The sequence below is a fragment of the Mesoplodon bidens genome (assembly GCF_964165515.1).
Source record: "Mesoplodon bidens genome assembly, chromosome: 19".
NCBI lineage: Eukaryota > Metazoa > Chordata > Mammalia > Artiodactyla > Ziphiidae > Mesoplodon > Mesoplodon bidens.
This window is the reverse complement of record NC_138179.1, coordinates 22,331,656-22,350,177: the sequence shown is the minus strand read 5'-3', so window position 1 is coordinate 22,350,177 and position 18,522 is coordinate 22,331,656. Positions and strand designations below refer to the sequence as shown.

Sequence of the window (18,522 nt, the reverse complement as noted above, 5' to 3'; positions counted from 1 at the left end):
TGTAACCCAAGTAAGGGGTGGGACGGGGGCGGGTGGGATCCAAGAGATTCACCCACAATCTGAGTTGATGGTACCCCTCTCTCCTTTTTACACTATTTAAAAACAATAGGGCTTCCCTAGTGGCGCAGTGGTTGAGAGTCCGCCTGCCAATGCAGGGGACGCGGGTTCGTGCCCCGGTCCGGGAGGATCCCACATGCCATGGAGCGGCGGGGCCCGTGGGCCGTGGCCGCTGAGCCTGCGCGTCCGGAGCCTGTGCTCCGCAACGGGAGAGGCCACAGCAGTGAGAGGCCCGCGTACCGCAAAAAAAAAAAAAAAACAATGACACATTCATTCCAAGTGCCTTAACTCATATAAAATTAGTCAATCATTCTCCTCTCAAAGAAATCTAATAATGATCTCTCTGAAAAGAGGTAAAATAGTGAAACCGTTGCCTTAAAAACCTCAATCTTGGTGGGGGAACCTCCAGGTTCTTAGGCTGAATGCAGCCCAGGGTAAGTACAAAGAAGGTGACTGACAAGAGTTCAAATTCCCTATACCTCACCTTCCCCAAATCTACCCCACTGCCCAGACACAGGAACACCCCAAGCATCTGGCTTAGGCATGTGAGGAAGAGCAGCAAAAAGGGGTTAATCTTTCACTCCTGAAAATTCCTTGTTAGAAGGGAATTTTTTAAAACTAAACTCCAAAACTAAAGGGACTACGCACCATAATGAAATAAATGTGTATTTCATACAAATATAATTTTAAAGTGCCACACAATGAGGTACTCTGTCAAAACAAATAATCAGGCAGCTTTTGAAAATTATAGGAACTACAACATAATATCATAGCTAGGAACATTACAGCTAAAAAACTGACAGCTACAGTTTCCAAGTGAACTCCTGAACTCTAAACCACCTTTCCCTTGGTTCCAAGAAAGCAAACAGTTTTTGTCAAAAATTCTAGGCCTTTTTACATTTTTATGTTGCCTGCTGCTCTTAAGCTCCACCTAAAAGAATGTATTTCTCATTTTAATAAAACCCAGCAAATGAGACACCAGCTTTTACTGCCACAATTACCTTTAATGCTTCCACTTCATACTTCAGTCTTTGGTTATCAGCTTGCAAGTCTCTATTTCTTTGTTCAGCCTGTACTAACTGTGCCTCCAACTCTGCTTCTAATTCTCTGCTTCCTTCCTGGAATTCAACTAGCTCATCCCGAGCTTCCTGGAAGCTAATCAAAAACAAAGCGGGAAAGATCGGTTATAGTAGAAGCATAAGGATCATCCTGAAGATGATTATATATCAATTCAATAATTTTTGCCTGAACGTTATGCTACCATAAAATATACTAAACAATAAAGGCCATCTATTTTGCATCTCTTACGCTATATTCAGGGTTCAATGAAAATAAGTTATAAGCCTCAAAAGGATTCATTTTTTATACACTCACCCCTCTTTCTTATTTAACATATTGATAAAGCAGCACGTATTACTATCCACAAATTAGTTTAACATTTAGATTTGTTTTTTCAATATAATTGGTTTCCTCTGTAATTCTACTATTTAATTTTATGCGTTTAAAAATGTTATTCTGGGGCTTCCCTGGTGGTGCAGTGGTTGAGAGTCTGCCTGCCGATGCAGGGGGCGCGGGTTCATGCCCCGGTCCGGGAGGATCCCACGTGCCGTGGGGCGGCTGGGCCTGTGAGCCATGGACGCTGAGCCTGCACGTCCGGAGCCTGTGCTCCGCAACGGGAGAGGCCACAACAGTGAGAGGCCCGCGTACCGCAAAAAAAATAATAAATAAAAAATAAAGTAAAATAAAATAAAATAAAAATGTTATTCTGAGAAGGGGTCCATAGGCTTTCCCCAGCCTATGAAGGCACCTATGGCACAAAAAGACTAAGAACCCCTGCCACAGATGCACACTTTCCATATCCACTAGCACAGTACAGTATCTGGCTTCAGCAATAACAGTGAAATAACAATAAAAGGTTTGACAGGACTTCCCTGGTGGTGCAGTGGTTGAGAGTTCACCTGCTGAAGCAGGGGACATGGGTTTGTGCCCCGGTCCGGGAGGATCCCACATGCTGCAGAGCGTTTGGGCCTGTAAGCCGTGGCCACTGAGCCTGCGCGTCTGGAGCTTGTGCTCCGCAACGGGAGAGGCCACAACAGTGAGAGGCCCGCATACCGCAAAAAAAAAAAAAAAAAAAAAAAAGAATCCGCCTGCCAATGCAGGGGACAAGGTGTCAAGCCCTGGTCTGGGAAGATCTCACATGCCGCGGAGCAACTAAGCCCATGCGCCACAACTACTGAGCCTGCGCTCTAGAGCCCACGAGCCACAACTACTGAAGCCCACGAGCCACAACTACGGAAGACAGCGAGCCTAGAGCCTGTGCTCCGCAACAAGACAAGCCACCGCAATGAGAAGCCCACACACAGCAATGAAGACCCAATGCAGCCCCCCCAAAAAAAGGTTTGATAAGTCTTACTAACCTGTTAACCAAAGTTGGAAGATGTATATATATTTTAGAAAGATTTCATTTTAAAAAGAAATTTAAGATAAGTTTTGGTACTTAAAAGGTTATCTACAAGTTTTCCCAACTAATTGAAATGACTGAGATTTTATAAAATGCTCCATATACCCCTGAAGCTCTTGTCCCTCCCTCAAAGCTTTGCTGGCTCCAGACACTGATAACACCTGCCTGAACAAAGTCTACCCTATGAAGCCCTAGAGAGCTTATCAGAATCTCCAAAAGACCAAAATGATGAGGCAGAATCTGTACACCAAGCAGGCCAAAGATGGCCAAGAGCAGTAATAAGCTTTATAAAAGGAGGTAAACTACCAGGAGAAATCATAAATGACAGTTTTCTTACTATTTTAATAATTTGAGTAATATAAGGATTTATGTCATTTTTATATTATTTAAATACAAGCAATGCTATGACTATTTCTAGAATCCTAATCCTATATCAGAAACTCTAAATTTAGCTTTGTTTAAAAAAAAAAAAAGGCACAAACTACAGATTATGTATTCCAAAGCCCTCTCCTATCTTTAGGATGCTTTTCAACATTACCTTTGTTTATACTTCAAGGAAAGTTCCTTCCAATAAGCAGTTTCCTCCTTTAAACTTGAAAAATCTGGTATATCTTCACCATCCATGATCAAGAAAGCCTGTGAAATATTAAAGACGAAAATAAATTAATAGAGAACATAAGAATCTTAGTAAAAGTATAAAGTCTGGGATGACACTAAATCTCCAGCATTTTGGAGGGAGTCAAACATGAAAGATTCTAAGAGCAGTTAACTCTTTATTACAATAAGCTCAGGCACCTAAATCTCTTCACTGCCCCACTCACAGGGACCACCAGCATTGTGGACGGGGTCAGGAGAGGAGATGAACAAAGTCACGGAAGCCACGTGAAGCCCTTCCGGTGGCGGCACTAGGTTCTGGGGAGTTGACCCCACAGAATCATCCTGCAGCTGGTTCACAGCGAACTGATCTTCGGGGAATCAGGTGACAGAAAACAAGCTTACTGTCAGAGTTGCTACTGCTGCGTGCCCTTCTCTGTTGTACAATTGCTTCAAAACACCTGCTTGAAACATTTTATGCCAGGTAGCCTTTCGAGGAGATCAGGGACCACATTCCCAATAATTTACTATCATTACACTTCTAAAAATCTCCTGTTAATTACCTTTTAAGTCCCAAGCTTCCTCCATAAGCCCACTAATTCTCCAACTTCAATGTTCTTTCACCTTGGTTCGTCTCCCAAGGCTTTCAGAGTGGGTTAAAAAATATCTATTTAGTTAACCTTGCATTTAGACTGGCTACCTAAAATTCCCAACTGACCGTCAGGCCCAATGGAATACCAAAGACGTTGGGCTTGTCCTAGATTCACACCTAAGTGTTTCAGTCTTACCTCCTACAACCCTTGCCCCAAGCATCCTACTTTATATTCCAGCAATACTGTTCAAAATTGTCCTAATGCACCATTCTGCTTCAGGTCTGGATATTTTCCCTACCTGGAATGGCTCTCCTTCCTTGTGCATTTAGAAAACTCCTATTTATCCTTTAAAACCTAGCTGTCATCTTTTGCAGAAATCATTTCCTGTCCTCACCCAGACAGCACTAAAATCTCCCAAACTCTTGGCCCCCATGAATATGCTTTCATGCATATATTTACCACATAAGAATGCATTTGCTTACACCTCCCCCTATTAGGCTGTGAATTATTCTTACGGATTTCAACCCCAGCACATTGCCTGCACAATAGCAGATATTCAATAATATTTATTAAATTAAACCAAAATTGATTCAACCTAATCCATACTGGGTAGCAAGAATTCAAGGCCAGCTTTAAAAGTAAATTAATAGGGATTTCTCTGGTGGCACAATGGTTAAGAATCCGCCTGCCAATGCAGGGGACACTAGTTCGAGCCCTGGTCTGATCCCACATGCCACGGAGCAACGAAGCCCATGTGCCACAACTACTGAGCCTGCGCTCTAGAGCCCGTGTGCCACAACTACTGAGCCCGCGTGCCACAACTACTGAGCCCGCGTGCCACAACTACTGAAGCCCACATGCCTAGAGCCCGTGCTCCGCAACGAGAAGCCATCTCACCGCATCAAAGAGTAGCCCCCTTTCGCCGCAACTAGAGAAAGCCTGCACACAGCAATGAAGACCCAAAGCAGCCAAAAATAAATTTAAAAAGTAAATTAAAACTTGAAGTTGTAGAGAATACATAATTCATCCAGCAGGACCCACTACTCACGAATGTTTAGAAAAGACATGGACAAGAACTAATACAGAACTTCAACTTGAGGGTAGGTATACCAAAGAGACACAAGAATGGCTTCTAGTTGAATAAAATTAAAATGTAACTATCAATATATACATTTAGTGTAACACTTTTGCAGCCTACTGTGACTTCTTCCGGTTTTAGTCAAGTCTTTCCTGACCACATCGTCTATTACTACTTCTGGCATATTAGTCAATCTTCTAATTAACTTAAATTACCAATCAGCCTAAGAGTTCTCTGAAAAGAGATGGTCCTTGACATACTTGGCATCTCTTCCTGGCACTAAGCACAGCACTTTGCTCAGAGAAAGTACATAGCGCTTACAGACGTTTACTGAGCACCTACAATGTGTCAGACATTGTTAAGTGCTGGATAAACATTCAGCACTTAACGCGCCCTCCTCTAATCTTATTACCCCTACACTGGCACACTTTTGCCTGTTTTTCTACTCTTGAAGATACCGTTATGGCATGACAGCACACTAAAATGTAAACCCACAGAGTTAGGAGTCCTGCTGAGACTGGGTTCTAGGGTTCCCACTCTGCCATTAAATTCCTTAACGGCAATTAAGCAATCTGCTTAATCTCTTAAAGTCTCAGTTTTTTCATCTAATAAGGGTTTGGACTATATTAGCTGACTTGTTTCTTCAAATATGTATACTGGTTAGTAAATAATACTGGTTAATTTTATAATCCTATCTCTTCATCAAAGTTCCCAATTCCTACTCAATTTCCCCAGATGTAGGGATAATCTTATTTGTAACTGTAATTTAATTTGTAGTAAGGTGTGAATGAAGATGAGGCTAATCCAGTAGCAAGAGGTTTATTTGTATCTCAGAAGAGTATCCAGAGCAGTTAAGGGCATCACCACGTGGTATCAAAAACCCCTCAGGGGCTTCCCTGGTGGCGCAGTGGTTGAGAGTCTGCTTGCCAATGCAGGGGACACGGGTTCGTGTCCCGGTCCGGGAAGATCCCGCATGCCACAGAGCGGCTGGGCCCGTGAGCCATGGCCGCTGAGCCTGCGCGTCCGGAGCCTGTGCTCTGCAGCGGGAGGGGCCACAACAGTAAGAGGCCCGCGTACCGCAAAAAAAAAAAAAAAAAAAAAGAAAGAAAAAAAAAACCCCTCAGACTCATTGCCTAAGTCTCCTTGACAACCCAGCTGAAGATATAATTACAGGACACATGAGAGAAGCACCTCAGGGTGAGGCAACAATCATTGTGTCCCTTGAATCCTCTACATAAGGTCTTTTCCCAAAATGCAAAAAAAAAAAAAAAAAAGTTAATTACGTTTGAAATCTATGAATCCAGCCTTAAAGAAGCTCCTGGGTGCTGGTCCTCAAATCTGGAGAGACACATTTGCCACTGGAACACTGGCAACCATGTATCAATGTGCACCTCAAATATTCAGTTTCTCATACTCAATCAATAAATTATGGTTTTGCAAAATGTCATGAAGATCTAAGGGACACAAGAAGCAAAGTTCTGCTGCTACTTACTCTATTTTAAACAAGAAATATTTGAAGAGCGATGAAAGGTTGTGTCTCTCCAGGTAGTTTCCAAGAGCAGGACCTGTGTCTTACTTATAAATCCCTTCTGCCTCACCAGGAACATGTAACACTGTAGAAGTCTAATATTTGAATCTGACTTATAATCTTTTTTCCCTATTATTCCCTCTTTGCTTTCAAAGTACTGCTTTCCTTTATTAATATAGAAATTCCTATTTCAGAAATGGTGTAAGCCAAAAGATGTGTGGGCAGTTTATTTCTACCTCACAACACACCACCATGTATTAAATCAGGATTATAAAACCTATCATTCTCCGGCTAGACAAAATTATCAGTCTGAGGCAGGCCAAGCCACATTCACAGTCACTTATAAAGCTCAGCATAGGCTCCACATCACAGAATAGGGAGCTGCTGGGACTTACTGGGGAGAGCCTTGGCAATAACCGCTGCACACTAGCTACCTAAAATAATCACTGTCCAGCCTTTAATTCTTAAATATAAATGGACAACCAAGAACCACCAGACAGGGCTTCCCTGGTGGCGCGGTGGTTGGGAGTCCGCCTGCCGATGCAGGGGACGCGGGTTCGTGCCCCGGTCCGGGAAGATCCCACATGCCGCGGAGCGGCTGGGCCCGTGAGCCATGGCCACTGAGCCTGCGCGTCCGGAGCCTGTGCTCCGCAAGGGGAGAGGCCACAACAGTGAGAGGCCCGCGTACCACAAAAAAAAAAAAAAAAAAAAAAAAAAAAAAAAAGAACCACCAGACAAATGAGAAAAGCCAGCAGCATGAGTAAGAAAATCCTAGGACCTACTGAACCTAGAGGAAACAGGTAATTCAGGAAATGAGAGAACTCTTCTCATACAAGAACTCAGGAGGGTTACCTCCCACACATCTCCTGAGACAGTTACAAAAGAGAGAACAACAAGACCTGGATGGCACAGGCTATAGGAAATAGTGGCTCCAACCCAGGAATGCAAAGAAGAAACATCCCAAGATGAAGCCTAGTCCATCACGTCCCGAGAGTCACTCAGTCCAGATGGATGGCTCCAGGAAAACGGAGGAATCCCATAACAGACACCATGACTGGGAAGCTGGATAGATCTGAGGTTATGATAAAAGGACATCACTCTTGTGTCAACAAGAAGAAAAAGCAAGTTGGAAACTCCAGAGAGATCAAAACACAGTATATTTGGTCTTAAATTTACCATATATTTAGTGTGTTGCTCCCTTTAAAGATTCTAGGATTTGGTAAACAAGTCTGTATTCTTTTTTAGGCCCTAATTCTGTAGACTTTGATGATAATACCTCTCAGCCTTGGTCTTCTCAAAGTGAGTATTTCTTATCCTTTTAGCTTTGTATTCACTTGGCAGCCATCTGGATCCCTTAAATATTTTTGTTGTCTTGCTTTGGAACTTCTCTAGATTACATACATGCCTTTCTGGAGTTCAGTGACTGATGCTACTTCAGCATGTCAACATTTTATTCGCAGGTAGGATACTTTTACAGTTTCCAGTACTCCTTCTGTTACTATGCAGTATTTGATGATTCTGGCGATTGGTCCATGGGCCAATGTCCTTATGGAAGTTCATAATGACTACTAGATGCCTCCTTTGGCATCTAACATTTACTTGAATGTATTTGAATGTGGAGCCAACCCTTCTACAAATAGGGTTAGGGTGGTTTTTATCTACAAATGTTATCGTTCACATGCCCAGTTTGAAACTTTTCTGTGTGAGGCTGTTTTTCATTGTTGTTGTTGACCCATTTATACAGTATCAGAGGACCTACAGCTGTTATTACTTTGAAGAGTGCTTAGCTAAGTAGTGTTCCCTGAGGAATCTCACTGTTTACACCTCTGGGTATACTATAAAGTGTCCATTTGTCCCTGTTTTTTTGGTTCTTGAATAGGGCCGTATTCTTAATACAACTACCAATTTTTCCATCAGTGTCCCCTGGAGACTCAGGTTTTAAATAGCCTTTCGTGTGAAACTTCTTGAGAAACTAGTTCTATTTCTTGTATTTTCCTTGTCCAACTAGCTCAGTGTCAAATAATTCTAGCCAAATTATTTTAATATGTGTTTTTATTTCACACTCGCTTCTGTTTTCTTGCTGAATCTTATGTGAATTGAGCAGAGACTACAATTTTTCTAATTAACAGGTTACTTTTTTTTTTTTTTTCTTTCCCGGTATGCGGGCCTCCCACTGCTGTGGCCTCTCCCGTTGTGGAGCACAGGCTCCGGACGCACAGGCTCAGCAGCCATGGCTCACAGGCCCAGCCGCTCCGCAGCACTTGGGTTCTTCCAGGACCGGGACACGAACCCGTGTCCCCTGTGTCCCCTGCATCGGCAGGCGGACTCTCAACCACTGCGCCACCAGGGGAGCCCTAACAGGTTACTTTTACAACTCACTTATTGGTCCCTCAAACAGCAATCTATGCCAGAAGGCTTTTACTAAAATGACCATTAGCTTTTCCAAACAAACCAATTAAAAACACTGAAGAGGGTAACAAGCGGTAGGAGCAGCACAGCACAGCAGTTAAGCGCCCAGACCCTGGAGCCAAACGGCCCAGGTTGGAATCAGAGTCCTCTACTCACTAGTGGACCTTGGGCAAGTTACTTCACCACTCAGGGACCCACTTCCTCACCTGTAAAATGGGGATAATAATTAAGATAGGGTTGTTTTGAAGATTAAGTGTGTTAACATTTGAAAGTACTTAGTACGAAGTCTGGCACAGTAAACGCAGCATAAATTTCATTTTTTTATGTGGTTGCGCCGGGTCTTCGTTGCGTGGTTAAATTATTTTAAAAAACTGGTCGTTCAGTTGCAGACCTTTGAAGTATAATCACAAAATAAATGTGCTTCAGAATTTAAAACATACAAATGATTCCTTAAAATTAATCACTTCTGGAAGCTATGTGCATATTTCAGTGATACCACCATTACTGAAAACATTTCTAAAACCTCTTCTGGAATAGCCTTGAAGAACCAGATTAAAAAATAAACAAAAAGCTTTCTTTGTGGTCATACCTCATTTCTACTGCCTAACTGGTATTATCCAGCTTTATCACTCTAATTTTATTCACGAGACTTAGCCTTTACAGAAATTGGATTTTTTTTTTTTTTTACAAATAACAAAAATTTGCTACCACTGCAGATATTCAAAATACCTTCTCAGGGGCTGTAAAGACAATCTGTTCATTTTGCTTCAAGTTACAGCAGGAGGATGTGTTCACTGTGTTATCTGAAACTATGTAACTGGAGATATTAGACTACAGAAAGTTAGTCAATACAGAAAACTATACTGCTACCAAAAAAAAGAAAAAGCTTTAATGACACATCTACAATCTTCTGAAGCTGAAATGAAAGTAGATAATTATATACTCTTCCCCACTACCCAAATCTTCCCTCAATACCGTGTCCCATACAGATGGAGTGTGAACCCCAGAAGTATGACAATTTCTACATGGGGCATTATCATACTGTATGTGACCTTCAGATATCTAGCAACTGACAAATCAACTCATTTGGGTATAAAACTGCCTGTCCCAAATGCTATATTTACAAAGAAACTATTCTTTGTGCAATGCTAAGAAAATCCATTTTATATGATATTGTCTCCTTGTTAATAGTTGTAGGATGGACTAGTGAGACTGGAAGAGTTCTTCTGGAACTCACAATAGATAATAGATACCTTTTTACCAAAATTCTTCTACTCCCAAATGTGACACGTACAGAATTTTAAACTTTTCAAAGTCAATCGTAAATATGGTCTCCCTTTGGTCCTATCAAACTTCTTTTTCTACCTTATGAAGTGCTCAGAAACTTATGTCAGAAGTAATTTTAAGCTTTAGTAACCAAATTTATCCCAGTATGACTTAAAATGAGAATAAAAATAAGTTTTGGAGATGTCACAAAAGCAATCTAAGTTTTTACTGAGGTTTCTACTTAAGTGTTCCTCATCCAATTTCAATTTATTTAATTTAAAAAGCCAAAACAGAACAAAAAAACAACTGCTTCATAAGATTTCTACCTGGACACAGTCAACTTCAACCAGGGCTAACCAAAGGTTTTTTTTTTTCGTTCCTTCTGATCTCTGATTTTAAATAATAACTTTAATAAAGATTCAGAGGAGATATTTTAGTTCCCCTTTATTCTCTTCAACACATGACTTAATGCTGCATTTTACCCCCACCAACTTCATGACTTAGCAAAGCCATTACCCTGTTTCATAAATGGATTAAAAGCAACACAATTTATCGGACAAAATAATTAGCCAGCAACCATGACCAAGTACCAGCGTAGGATTTCTCTCACAACTGAGTAGCAGTTCTTATCCTGGGTAGGTCTGCTCAAAAACATTTGAACACATCTCCTATTAGCTTCTGGTATATTTTTGGCATGTCAAATTTTCTACTTTGCTTTCTAGCTGAGAAGGGTATAAAAATCCCACAAGAAGAAACCAGAACTCCAAGCCGGGAGATGTAAATCCTGGACCAAGCGAAGCCACTCACTGGCTGGTAGAATCCACAGTAGAAATCACTTAAGCCCCCACCCCATCTGGTCTCAATTTCCCCATCCGTCAAATGGCGAGAAGAGAATCAGGCACAGCCACTAACCAGGTGATGAGGTTCAAAGGAGATAACGAGAGTGTCCTGAAACGAGTAAAGGCGCTACAGAAATGTAACGAAATTATCAGGAGTGAAAGAACCCTCAATTCCTTGGCAAAACGTAAAGGGTTACTTCATTGCTTACCAACAAATAAAAAAGAAAGAAAGGCCAGCACAAGCAACCCGAACCCGTTTGGTGACACTTTTCTGAACTCCAAGAGGGGTGATGAGCAGTTCGGGACAGGCAGTCACGGGAATGCCACCGGAGCCCAAGGTGGGCTGCTTCCGCTCTGGCCCCCCGGGGGAGAGAAGCGAGGGGAGTTCAAAACCCAACCCGGCTCCGAACCACCCTCCCAGCTGAAGGGATGGGGGAGGGGCGGTGGAGGAGGATGGCTAAGCTGCCGCCACCACCTCCAACGGAGCCGCTCCTTGCGCCACCAGCGCCCGGGCCCACGGTGCCACGTCCCGGCCTTCGTCCCCGCCATCCCTCACCCCACCCGCGGACGCGGGCACATCCTAGGGAGACCGCCCGGCTCGCTCCCTTCCAGGCGCCCCGGTGGGCCACACCTCGGACCAGGGCGGGAGGGAGCATTTAAAGCGGTTGGAACAGTTACCGCCGGACTGGTCGCCCCGGAACCCGGGCCGGGCCCGGCCCGGCGGGGCCTCGGACACAGCCCCCGGGCTGGCAGGTTCCCCGGGGACAGGCCTCGGCGCCGCCGGCTCGGCCCGGCGCCCTCGGGAGCGGCCCCGCACTACAGGCTCACCTCCAATGTGTCAAAAGCTCATGTTCGCCGCCGCTCGACCGCCGTCTCCTCTCCGCTGGCCTGGCCAGGCCCGCCCAGTCGCTCCGCTCCGCTCCCCTCCACAGCCTTGAGCTCCACTCCTCGAACCTCCGCGCCCGGCTCCTCCCCGACACGTCTGAGGTTGCTTGGGTGTCACAGGCCATTCTGTGACGCACGGGGGCGGGGCTCTGAGCATGCGCGCGAGCGCGGGGGCGGCCTGGGCGGGGCTGTGACGAGAATGGTGTCACAGGGGGCCGGACCGCGCCGAGCCCGGCGCGCTGACGTCAAGCTGGCGGCGGCCTTCTGCGCCGGTGTTCTGGGCCCCGCTGCGTGTCGTTTGCGACCTTCGTGGTTCCCCAAAAAGGCTCTATGTTCGGGAAGGTGGCATCACCGTGGATGACAACCTGCCTCCCGGTTTTCTGCCATCAAGTCCTCCAAGTGTCTGTTTCAGTGTTCCCGTTTATAAGAAGAACCTCGGCTCAGATTTCACCTCCGAGTCCACCTCGACCACCCATTGCAGGCGTGTTCTAGCCCCCTCGTCACTCCCGCTCACAAAGACCTCTGTTGTTTCTACGGCATTCCCACTAGCTGAAATTTTATACTACTTCTTGTCTTCCTCTAGTAAAATGTAAGTTCCATGAGAACCGGAGCCTCATTCCTTTTTTATCCCAACAGATAGCTTGGTCCCAGGCACAAAGTGGGAGCTCACATATTTGCTGAATGAATGATTGGACTCGTTGAGGGCACCGAGGGAATATAAATATTTCCACTTGTATATTTTATATATCTAAGTGTATATTTATTCATGTAAATATGCGTGTGTATGTGTTTTCATTCCCTTGGGCCCCCAACTAATGGAATCCATTTTATTTATACATATTCCCCCCCAGAAGACTTGGAGAAGGGGGGGCGGGGTGAACTGGCTGAGATAGAGGAGGATGGGCAACTGCTTAGGGAGTGAAAACGAAGAAATAGAGCTGTTTTTAAAACAATCCTAGGAACTTCTGCTGTGTAATGTATAACATAATTCTCTCTGATGTCAGTGCTCTTAGGATTGGGTTTGTGAGGTTTCTGGACACAGTGATGTGTAAGGTCTCAAGGTGAGAACAAGGTGAGCCTGGGAGGTCCAGTTATATTTTTGAGGGCATGGACATAAACAGGAGCAGTGCAAGATAGATTCTAAGAGGTGTCCAAATCAATGAAAATCAAAGAAGTAATTAATGGGATTGTGGGAAGGATGGCACCTCAAACTAGACTCTGAAAAGATATGATAATAATAATGAGTGGTTCACTCTTGTTGTGCCATTTGTATGTACTGGCAATTGTGCTAAATGCTTGGCTTGCATAATTTAATTATCACTATGACCCCATGAGATAGATGCTGTTATTATTCCCAGTCTACCAAAGAGGAGACCAAGACCCAGTAAGATGAGGTTGCCCAAGGTCATTTAACTAGAAAAAAGAGGACTCAAGGTTCAAACCCACCTAGTCTGAATTATCTAACTCGAGAAACCACATTATTAACCACTACTCTACTGCCACTCAAGAAAGGGGACTATTAATAACGACCACTTATTGGGCTTGAGCCCTGTGCTAAGAGCTTTACATACATCTCCTCACAAGCAGCTTGTGAGGCTAAAATTATTACATGCATTTTATATACTGGAAAATTGAGGCCCGGGGAGCTGAGGTTTAAACCCAAGCAGGTCTTAGTGCAACCCCAGTGGCCTGGGACATCATGGAAGCCTGTGACCTCATCCACCAGGGCACAGCTTCAGCCAGGAAAGCAGAGCCCCAGAAGTGATGAGCAGGGAGGCCTTCCTGTGAATCTGGTGCCAAGAATGAACAGTCCCACCCCAAGAGTAAATAAAGGCTGCAGCTCTGGTCCCTGCCAAGTCCTGGGAAACACACTGAGTCACCTAATGGCAGGCCAGGCCCTGCAGAAAATGTGGGTGTCATCTTCCAGGCCACCACTCCTCCCACCCAGCCTGGACCAGAACTGGTATTTGTCAGGACTGGTGTGTTGGCCCCATCTTAATGAATGGCCTTTGCTTGGCAGGGCTCTCAGAGGTATCAAAGCCCTGTACTGATCTCCCTCCTCTGTGTTGGTTGAGTTTTCTCCAAAGTAACAGCAGCCTTTGCCCCACTCCCTGCTTCCAGTTTGTCCATCCCGGAAAAATAAAGAGGTAAAGACGGAAGGCGACCTCTAAGGGGAACAGAAGTTACAATCAGCTTTGCGAAGGTAGAAAGGTGAGTGAGGGTCGCCCCACCCTCTGCCTTCATAAACCATTAGGAAGGGGTTTGCTGAGGCATGGGTCCCAATCCAAGGTGTTTCTTGGATCAAGCCAAGGTGGTCAAATATCACAGTCCCTGAGAGCATCCCATCTTCCCTACCACAAACTCCGAGACCCGGGAAACAGAGGCCAGGTTCCAACGCTGGAAGAGGAGGGGTTGGCCAGCTGCCTTAGGAGAGGTCTGGACACTAACAGACTCCCTCCAATGAGAATGTGGACTCCAGCCACTTCACACACTCACAAAAGGTGATGCGGTGCACACAGGCCTGCCATGAAAACTCTGAGGAGATGGGGCATGTGAAGCTAGTGAATCAGGGGATCAGACACCTCAAACTCAAAGGTTTGATTCAGTCTGATCTCCATTATCTCTTTGGCCAACTGTTTTCTGCTAAGCTATAGGGGCATCAAGGCTGGGCAAGGGACACCCAAAGGCCCGCTAGTTACTAATGGCCTGCTGGATACGTCCACGAGATTCCCATCACCACCTCCAGCTCTTCGTGTCTAAACCTCAACCAGATTCTCCATTTGCCACAGCTGAAATTTCCAGAAAGGGTTTCACGTTTCTGCCAATGGTGTCATTACTCCCCTAGTCACAAAGGCACAAAAGCCTCGCCAACTCACCCTTCATCATCCCCTTCCTCAGCTTTCACTTCACTCACGTGAAATGAAATCTGACTTTCCCTTCATAAACTCTCAAATACATTTCCAGTCTTCTGCCCCTGAATCTCCCCAGTCCAAAGTATCCCTTCCCAAACTTCTCTCCCTCAAATTTCTTGTTCCAGCCCTGCAGTGCACACCGCCAGCAGAATAACCTTTCTAAAATCCCACTGTGTACAGAGCATCACTGGCAACAAAACTTGTTTTGGCGTCCTACTGCCTTTGTGATAAAATACAAGGTCCTCCCAAAGCAACTCCAACCCACTTCTCCTGTCTCCGTCCTGCAGTCTACCTAGCTGGGTCTAATCAGACCCTCCACTGTGTACCCCAAATGGACAATTCCCTTCCTCTCTGGGCCTTTTGTGTGTGTGTGTGTATGTGTTACGCGGGCCTCTCACCGCCGTGGCCTCTCCCATTGCGGAGCACAGGCTCCGGACGTGTAGGCTCAGCGGCCATGGCTCACGGGCCCAGACGCTCCGCGGCATGTGGGATCCTCCCGGACCGGGGCACGAAGCTGTGTCCCCTTCATCGGCAGGCAGACTCTCAACCACTGCGCCACCAGGGAAGCCCTCTGGGCCTTTTATTGACTTCCACTGCCTGATGCGCTACAGCTGCTCCCTAGGGCCAGCCTGCATTCTTCTCTGCCTTTTGAAGTCTCACTCATTGCTACCTCTTCCAGGAAGCCTTCCCTGATACCTAAAGCCCCAAAGTGAGTGCTCCTTCCTCTCGGGAGGAAGGAACTATGTAGACCCTGCATAGTTCACAGGAGACTTACTGAACACGGCCTTTTGGTCATGGAGGTGTCTGACCTCCCCCAAGGAACCAAAGCTCACTGAGCACAGGAAAAATGTTGATTGTCCTAATATCTGCCAGCAACAGGCACTTAGCAAACACTCATTTAACATGCTTCAATGAAAGTGAGAGAGGGAATTCCCTGGCAGTCCAATGGTTAGGACTCGGCGTTTTCACTGCCACAGCCTGGGTTTGATCCCTGATTGGGGAACTAAGATGCTGCAAGCCACACAGTGCAGCAGGTGAGAGAACGAATCAATGGTTTGGTGGCAATAACTCCAAATGCAAGACTGATAGCACTTTCTGGAAAATGCCCCACATTCTGAGAAAAATTACCACATAGAAGATTTTCACTGGTCTGAAAGGCTGAACTTAGGTGATGCTAGTTTACAAAAGAACTGGGTTTTGGATCATGAGCAATTATGACTTTTCTCTTGCCCCAAACTTAAAACTCAGTCTATAGGGAATTCCCTGGTGGCGAAGTGGTTAAGAATCCGCCTGTCATTGCAGGGGACATGGGTTCGAGCCCTGGTCCGGGAAGATCCCACACGCCGCGGAGCAACTAAGCCCGTGAGCCACAACTACTAAACCCCTGTGCCACAACTACTGAGCTCACATGCCACAACTACTGAAGCCCACGTGCCTAGAGCCCGTGCTTCGGAACAAGAGAAGCCACCGCAATGAGAAGCCCGCGCACCGCAACAAAGAGTAGCCCCCGCTCGCCGCAACTAGAGAAAGCCTGTGCGCAGCAACAAAAACCCAATGCAGGCATAAATAAATAAATAAATAAATACGAAAAAAACTCAGTCTATAGCACCCACAATCTCCAAAGCAACATCTTTTGCTTTCGTAATTTACAATAATTACTAGTTGTTGTTTTTTTAATTTAAAACAACTATACACTTGGACCTTGAGGTGAGAAGTGATTTGATAAAGTCTTTCACTCATCAGCTATGGGTTTATAGTGCTTGTTCTGTTCTAGGCCCTGGGGCTTCAACCATATAACTATAAAAAGCACACCCCACCCCCATGGAGCTCATATTCTAATGGAGAAGACAGTAAGCAAATAGACAAATTTATTTCTGTCGGGTCATGACAAGTATTATAAAGAAATACACCAGGGCTTCCCTGGTGGCGCAGTGGTTGAGAGTCCGCCTGCCGATGCGGAGAACACGGGTTCATGCCCCGGTCTGGGAAGATCCCACGTGCCGCGGAGCAGCTGGGCCCATGAGCCATGGCCGCTGAGCCTGCGCATCCGGAGCCTGTGCTCCGCAACGGGAGAGGCCACAGCAGTGAGAGGCCCGCGTACAGAGAAAAAAAAAAAAAGAAATACACCAGGATAAGAGGATAAGGTGTGGCAGGGGCTGCTGCCTGAGGGAAAATAGGGCTTAATGCTCAGGGGATTCTTCTCTGTAAAACTGTCAAGGCCCTTAAAATAAAGGGCAACGGAGATGTGAAATTAAGAATGTAAAAATAGGGCTTCCCTGGTGGCGCAGTGGTTGAGAGTCCGCCTGCCGATGCAGGGGACACGGGTTCGTGCCCCGATCCCGGAAGATCCCACATGCCGCGGAGCGGCTGGGCCCGCGAGCCATGGCCACGGAGCCTGTGTGTCTGGAGCCTGTGCTCCGCAACGGGAGAGGCCACAGCAGTGAGAGGCCCGCGTACCGCAAAAAAAAAAAAAAAAAAAAAAAAAGAATGTAAAAATATGTGCAGATGCCTTAAATAGATAAGTTTATCTTACTTTCCATCATAGTGCCTGGCAGAGAGTGGCCACTCAGTAAGTACTGGTTGAATGAATGACTTGCTAGGTGGTCTACAGAATGCCAGAGCCTTCAACCAGATGGTAAATTTCCCCTTTCAAGATAAGGAATGATAACCAGTTCATGGCTGATTCAAAAATGCCCACTTCTGTGCACCCCTATGTTCATAGCAGCACTACTCACAATAGCCAAGACATGGAAACCTAAATGTCCATCAGCAGATGAAAGGATAAAGAAGATGAAGTATATATATATCTATACATATACAATGGAATATTACTCAGCCATAAAAAGAATGAAATAGGGGCTTCCCTGGTGGTGTAGTGGTTGAGAGTCCTCCTGCCGATGCAGAGGACACGGGTTCGTGCCCCAGTCTGGGAAGATCCCACATGCTGCGGAGCGGCTGGGCCCGTGAGCCATGGCCGCTGAGCCTGTGCGTCCAGAGCCTGTGCTCCGCAACGGGAGAGGCCACAACAGTGAGAGGCCCGCGCACCACGATGAAGAGTGGCCCCCGCTCACTGCAACTAGAGAAAGTCCTCACGCAGAGACGAAGACCCAACACAGCCATAAATAAATAAATAAATAAATAAATAATCTTTTTAAAAAAAAATGAAATAATGCCATTTGCAGCAACATGGATGGACCTAGAGGTTGTCATACTAAGTGAAGTCAGTCAGAAAGAGAAAGACAAATATCATATGATATCACTTATATATGGAATCTAAAATATGACACAAATGAACTTATCTACGAAACAGAAACAGACTCACAGACATAGAGAAGAGACTTGTGGTTGCCAAGGGGGAGGGGAGGTGGGGGAGGGAGGATTGCGTGTTTGAGATTAGCAGATGCAAACTATTACACATAGAATGGATTAACAACAGGGTCCTATTGTATAGCACAGGGAACTGTATTCAATATCCTGTGATAAACCATAATGGTTTCATGAAGAATATGAAAAAGAATGTGTGTGTGTATATATAGACAACTGAATCACTTTTCTGTACAGCAGAAATTAACACAACACTGTAAATCAACTATACTTCAATAAAATAAAATTTTTTTAAATGCCCACTTCTGGTGGGTCCCTAACCCTTGACCCAACCAGCCATCAAGAGCTCAGCCTAGGGTATCCCTGTACCGAAGGGAAAAGGAAGTTCCATTTGTTGCCTTTATTGCATCTTCGGTAGCTTCTTGAGCAAACAGTGTTCACCAACTACCCAAAGCAACTCAGGCTCCCAAACCTCAGCTCTTCCATAGAATTTGTCCCCTAAACTTCAAACTCCATTTGGCTGTAAGTCAACAGAAAGGCAGGAAGTGGGTACGATGACTTTGTTATGAGGGGTTT

At 45.3% G+C, this 18,522-nt stretch overlaps 1 protein-coding gene across 3 annotated transcripts in view; it reads right to left on the bottom strand.

The window, feature by feature from the left end:
• The window catches only part of NDEL1 (nudE neurodevelopment protein 1 like 1), a 35,403-nt gene extending 23,581 nt beyond the window's left edge, over positions 1-11,822 (bottom strand). For all 3 annotated transcript variants that reach the window (XM_081219277.1, XM_081219275.1, XM_081219276.1), the window contains exons 1-3: positions 11,654-11,822; positions 3,057-3,154; positions 1,059-1,212 (exon numbers count right to left, since the gene is read on the bottom strand). In XM_081219277.1, the coding sequence (XP_081075403.1) occupies positions 1,059-1,212; positions 3,057-3,142 (240 nt within the window). In that variant the 5' untranslated portion in view covers positions 3,143-3,154; positions 11,654-11,822. The remainder of the gene's footprint in view (positions 1-1,058; positions 1,213-3,056; positions 3,155-11,653) is intronic.
• Positions 11,823-18,522: the final 6,700 nt, after the last annotated feature.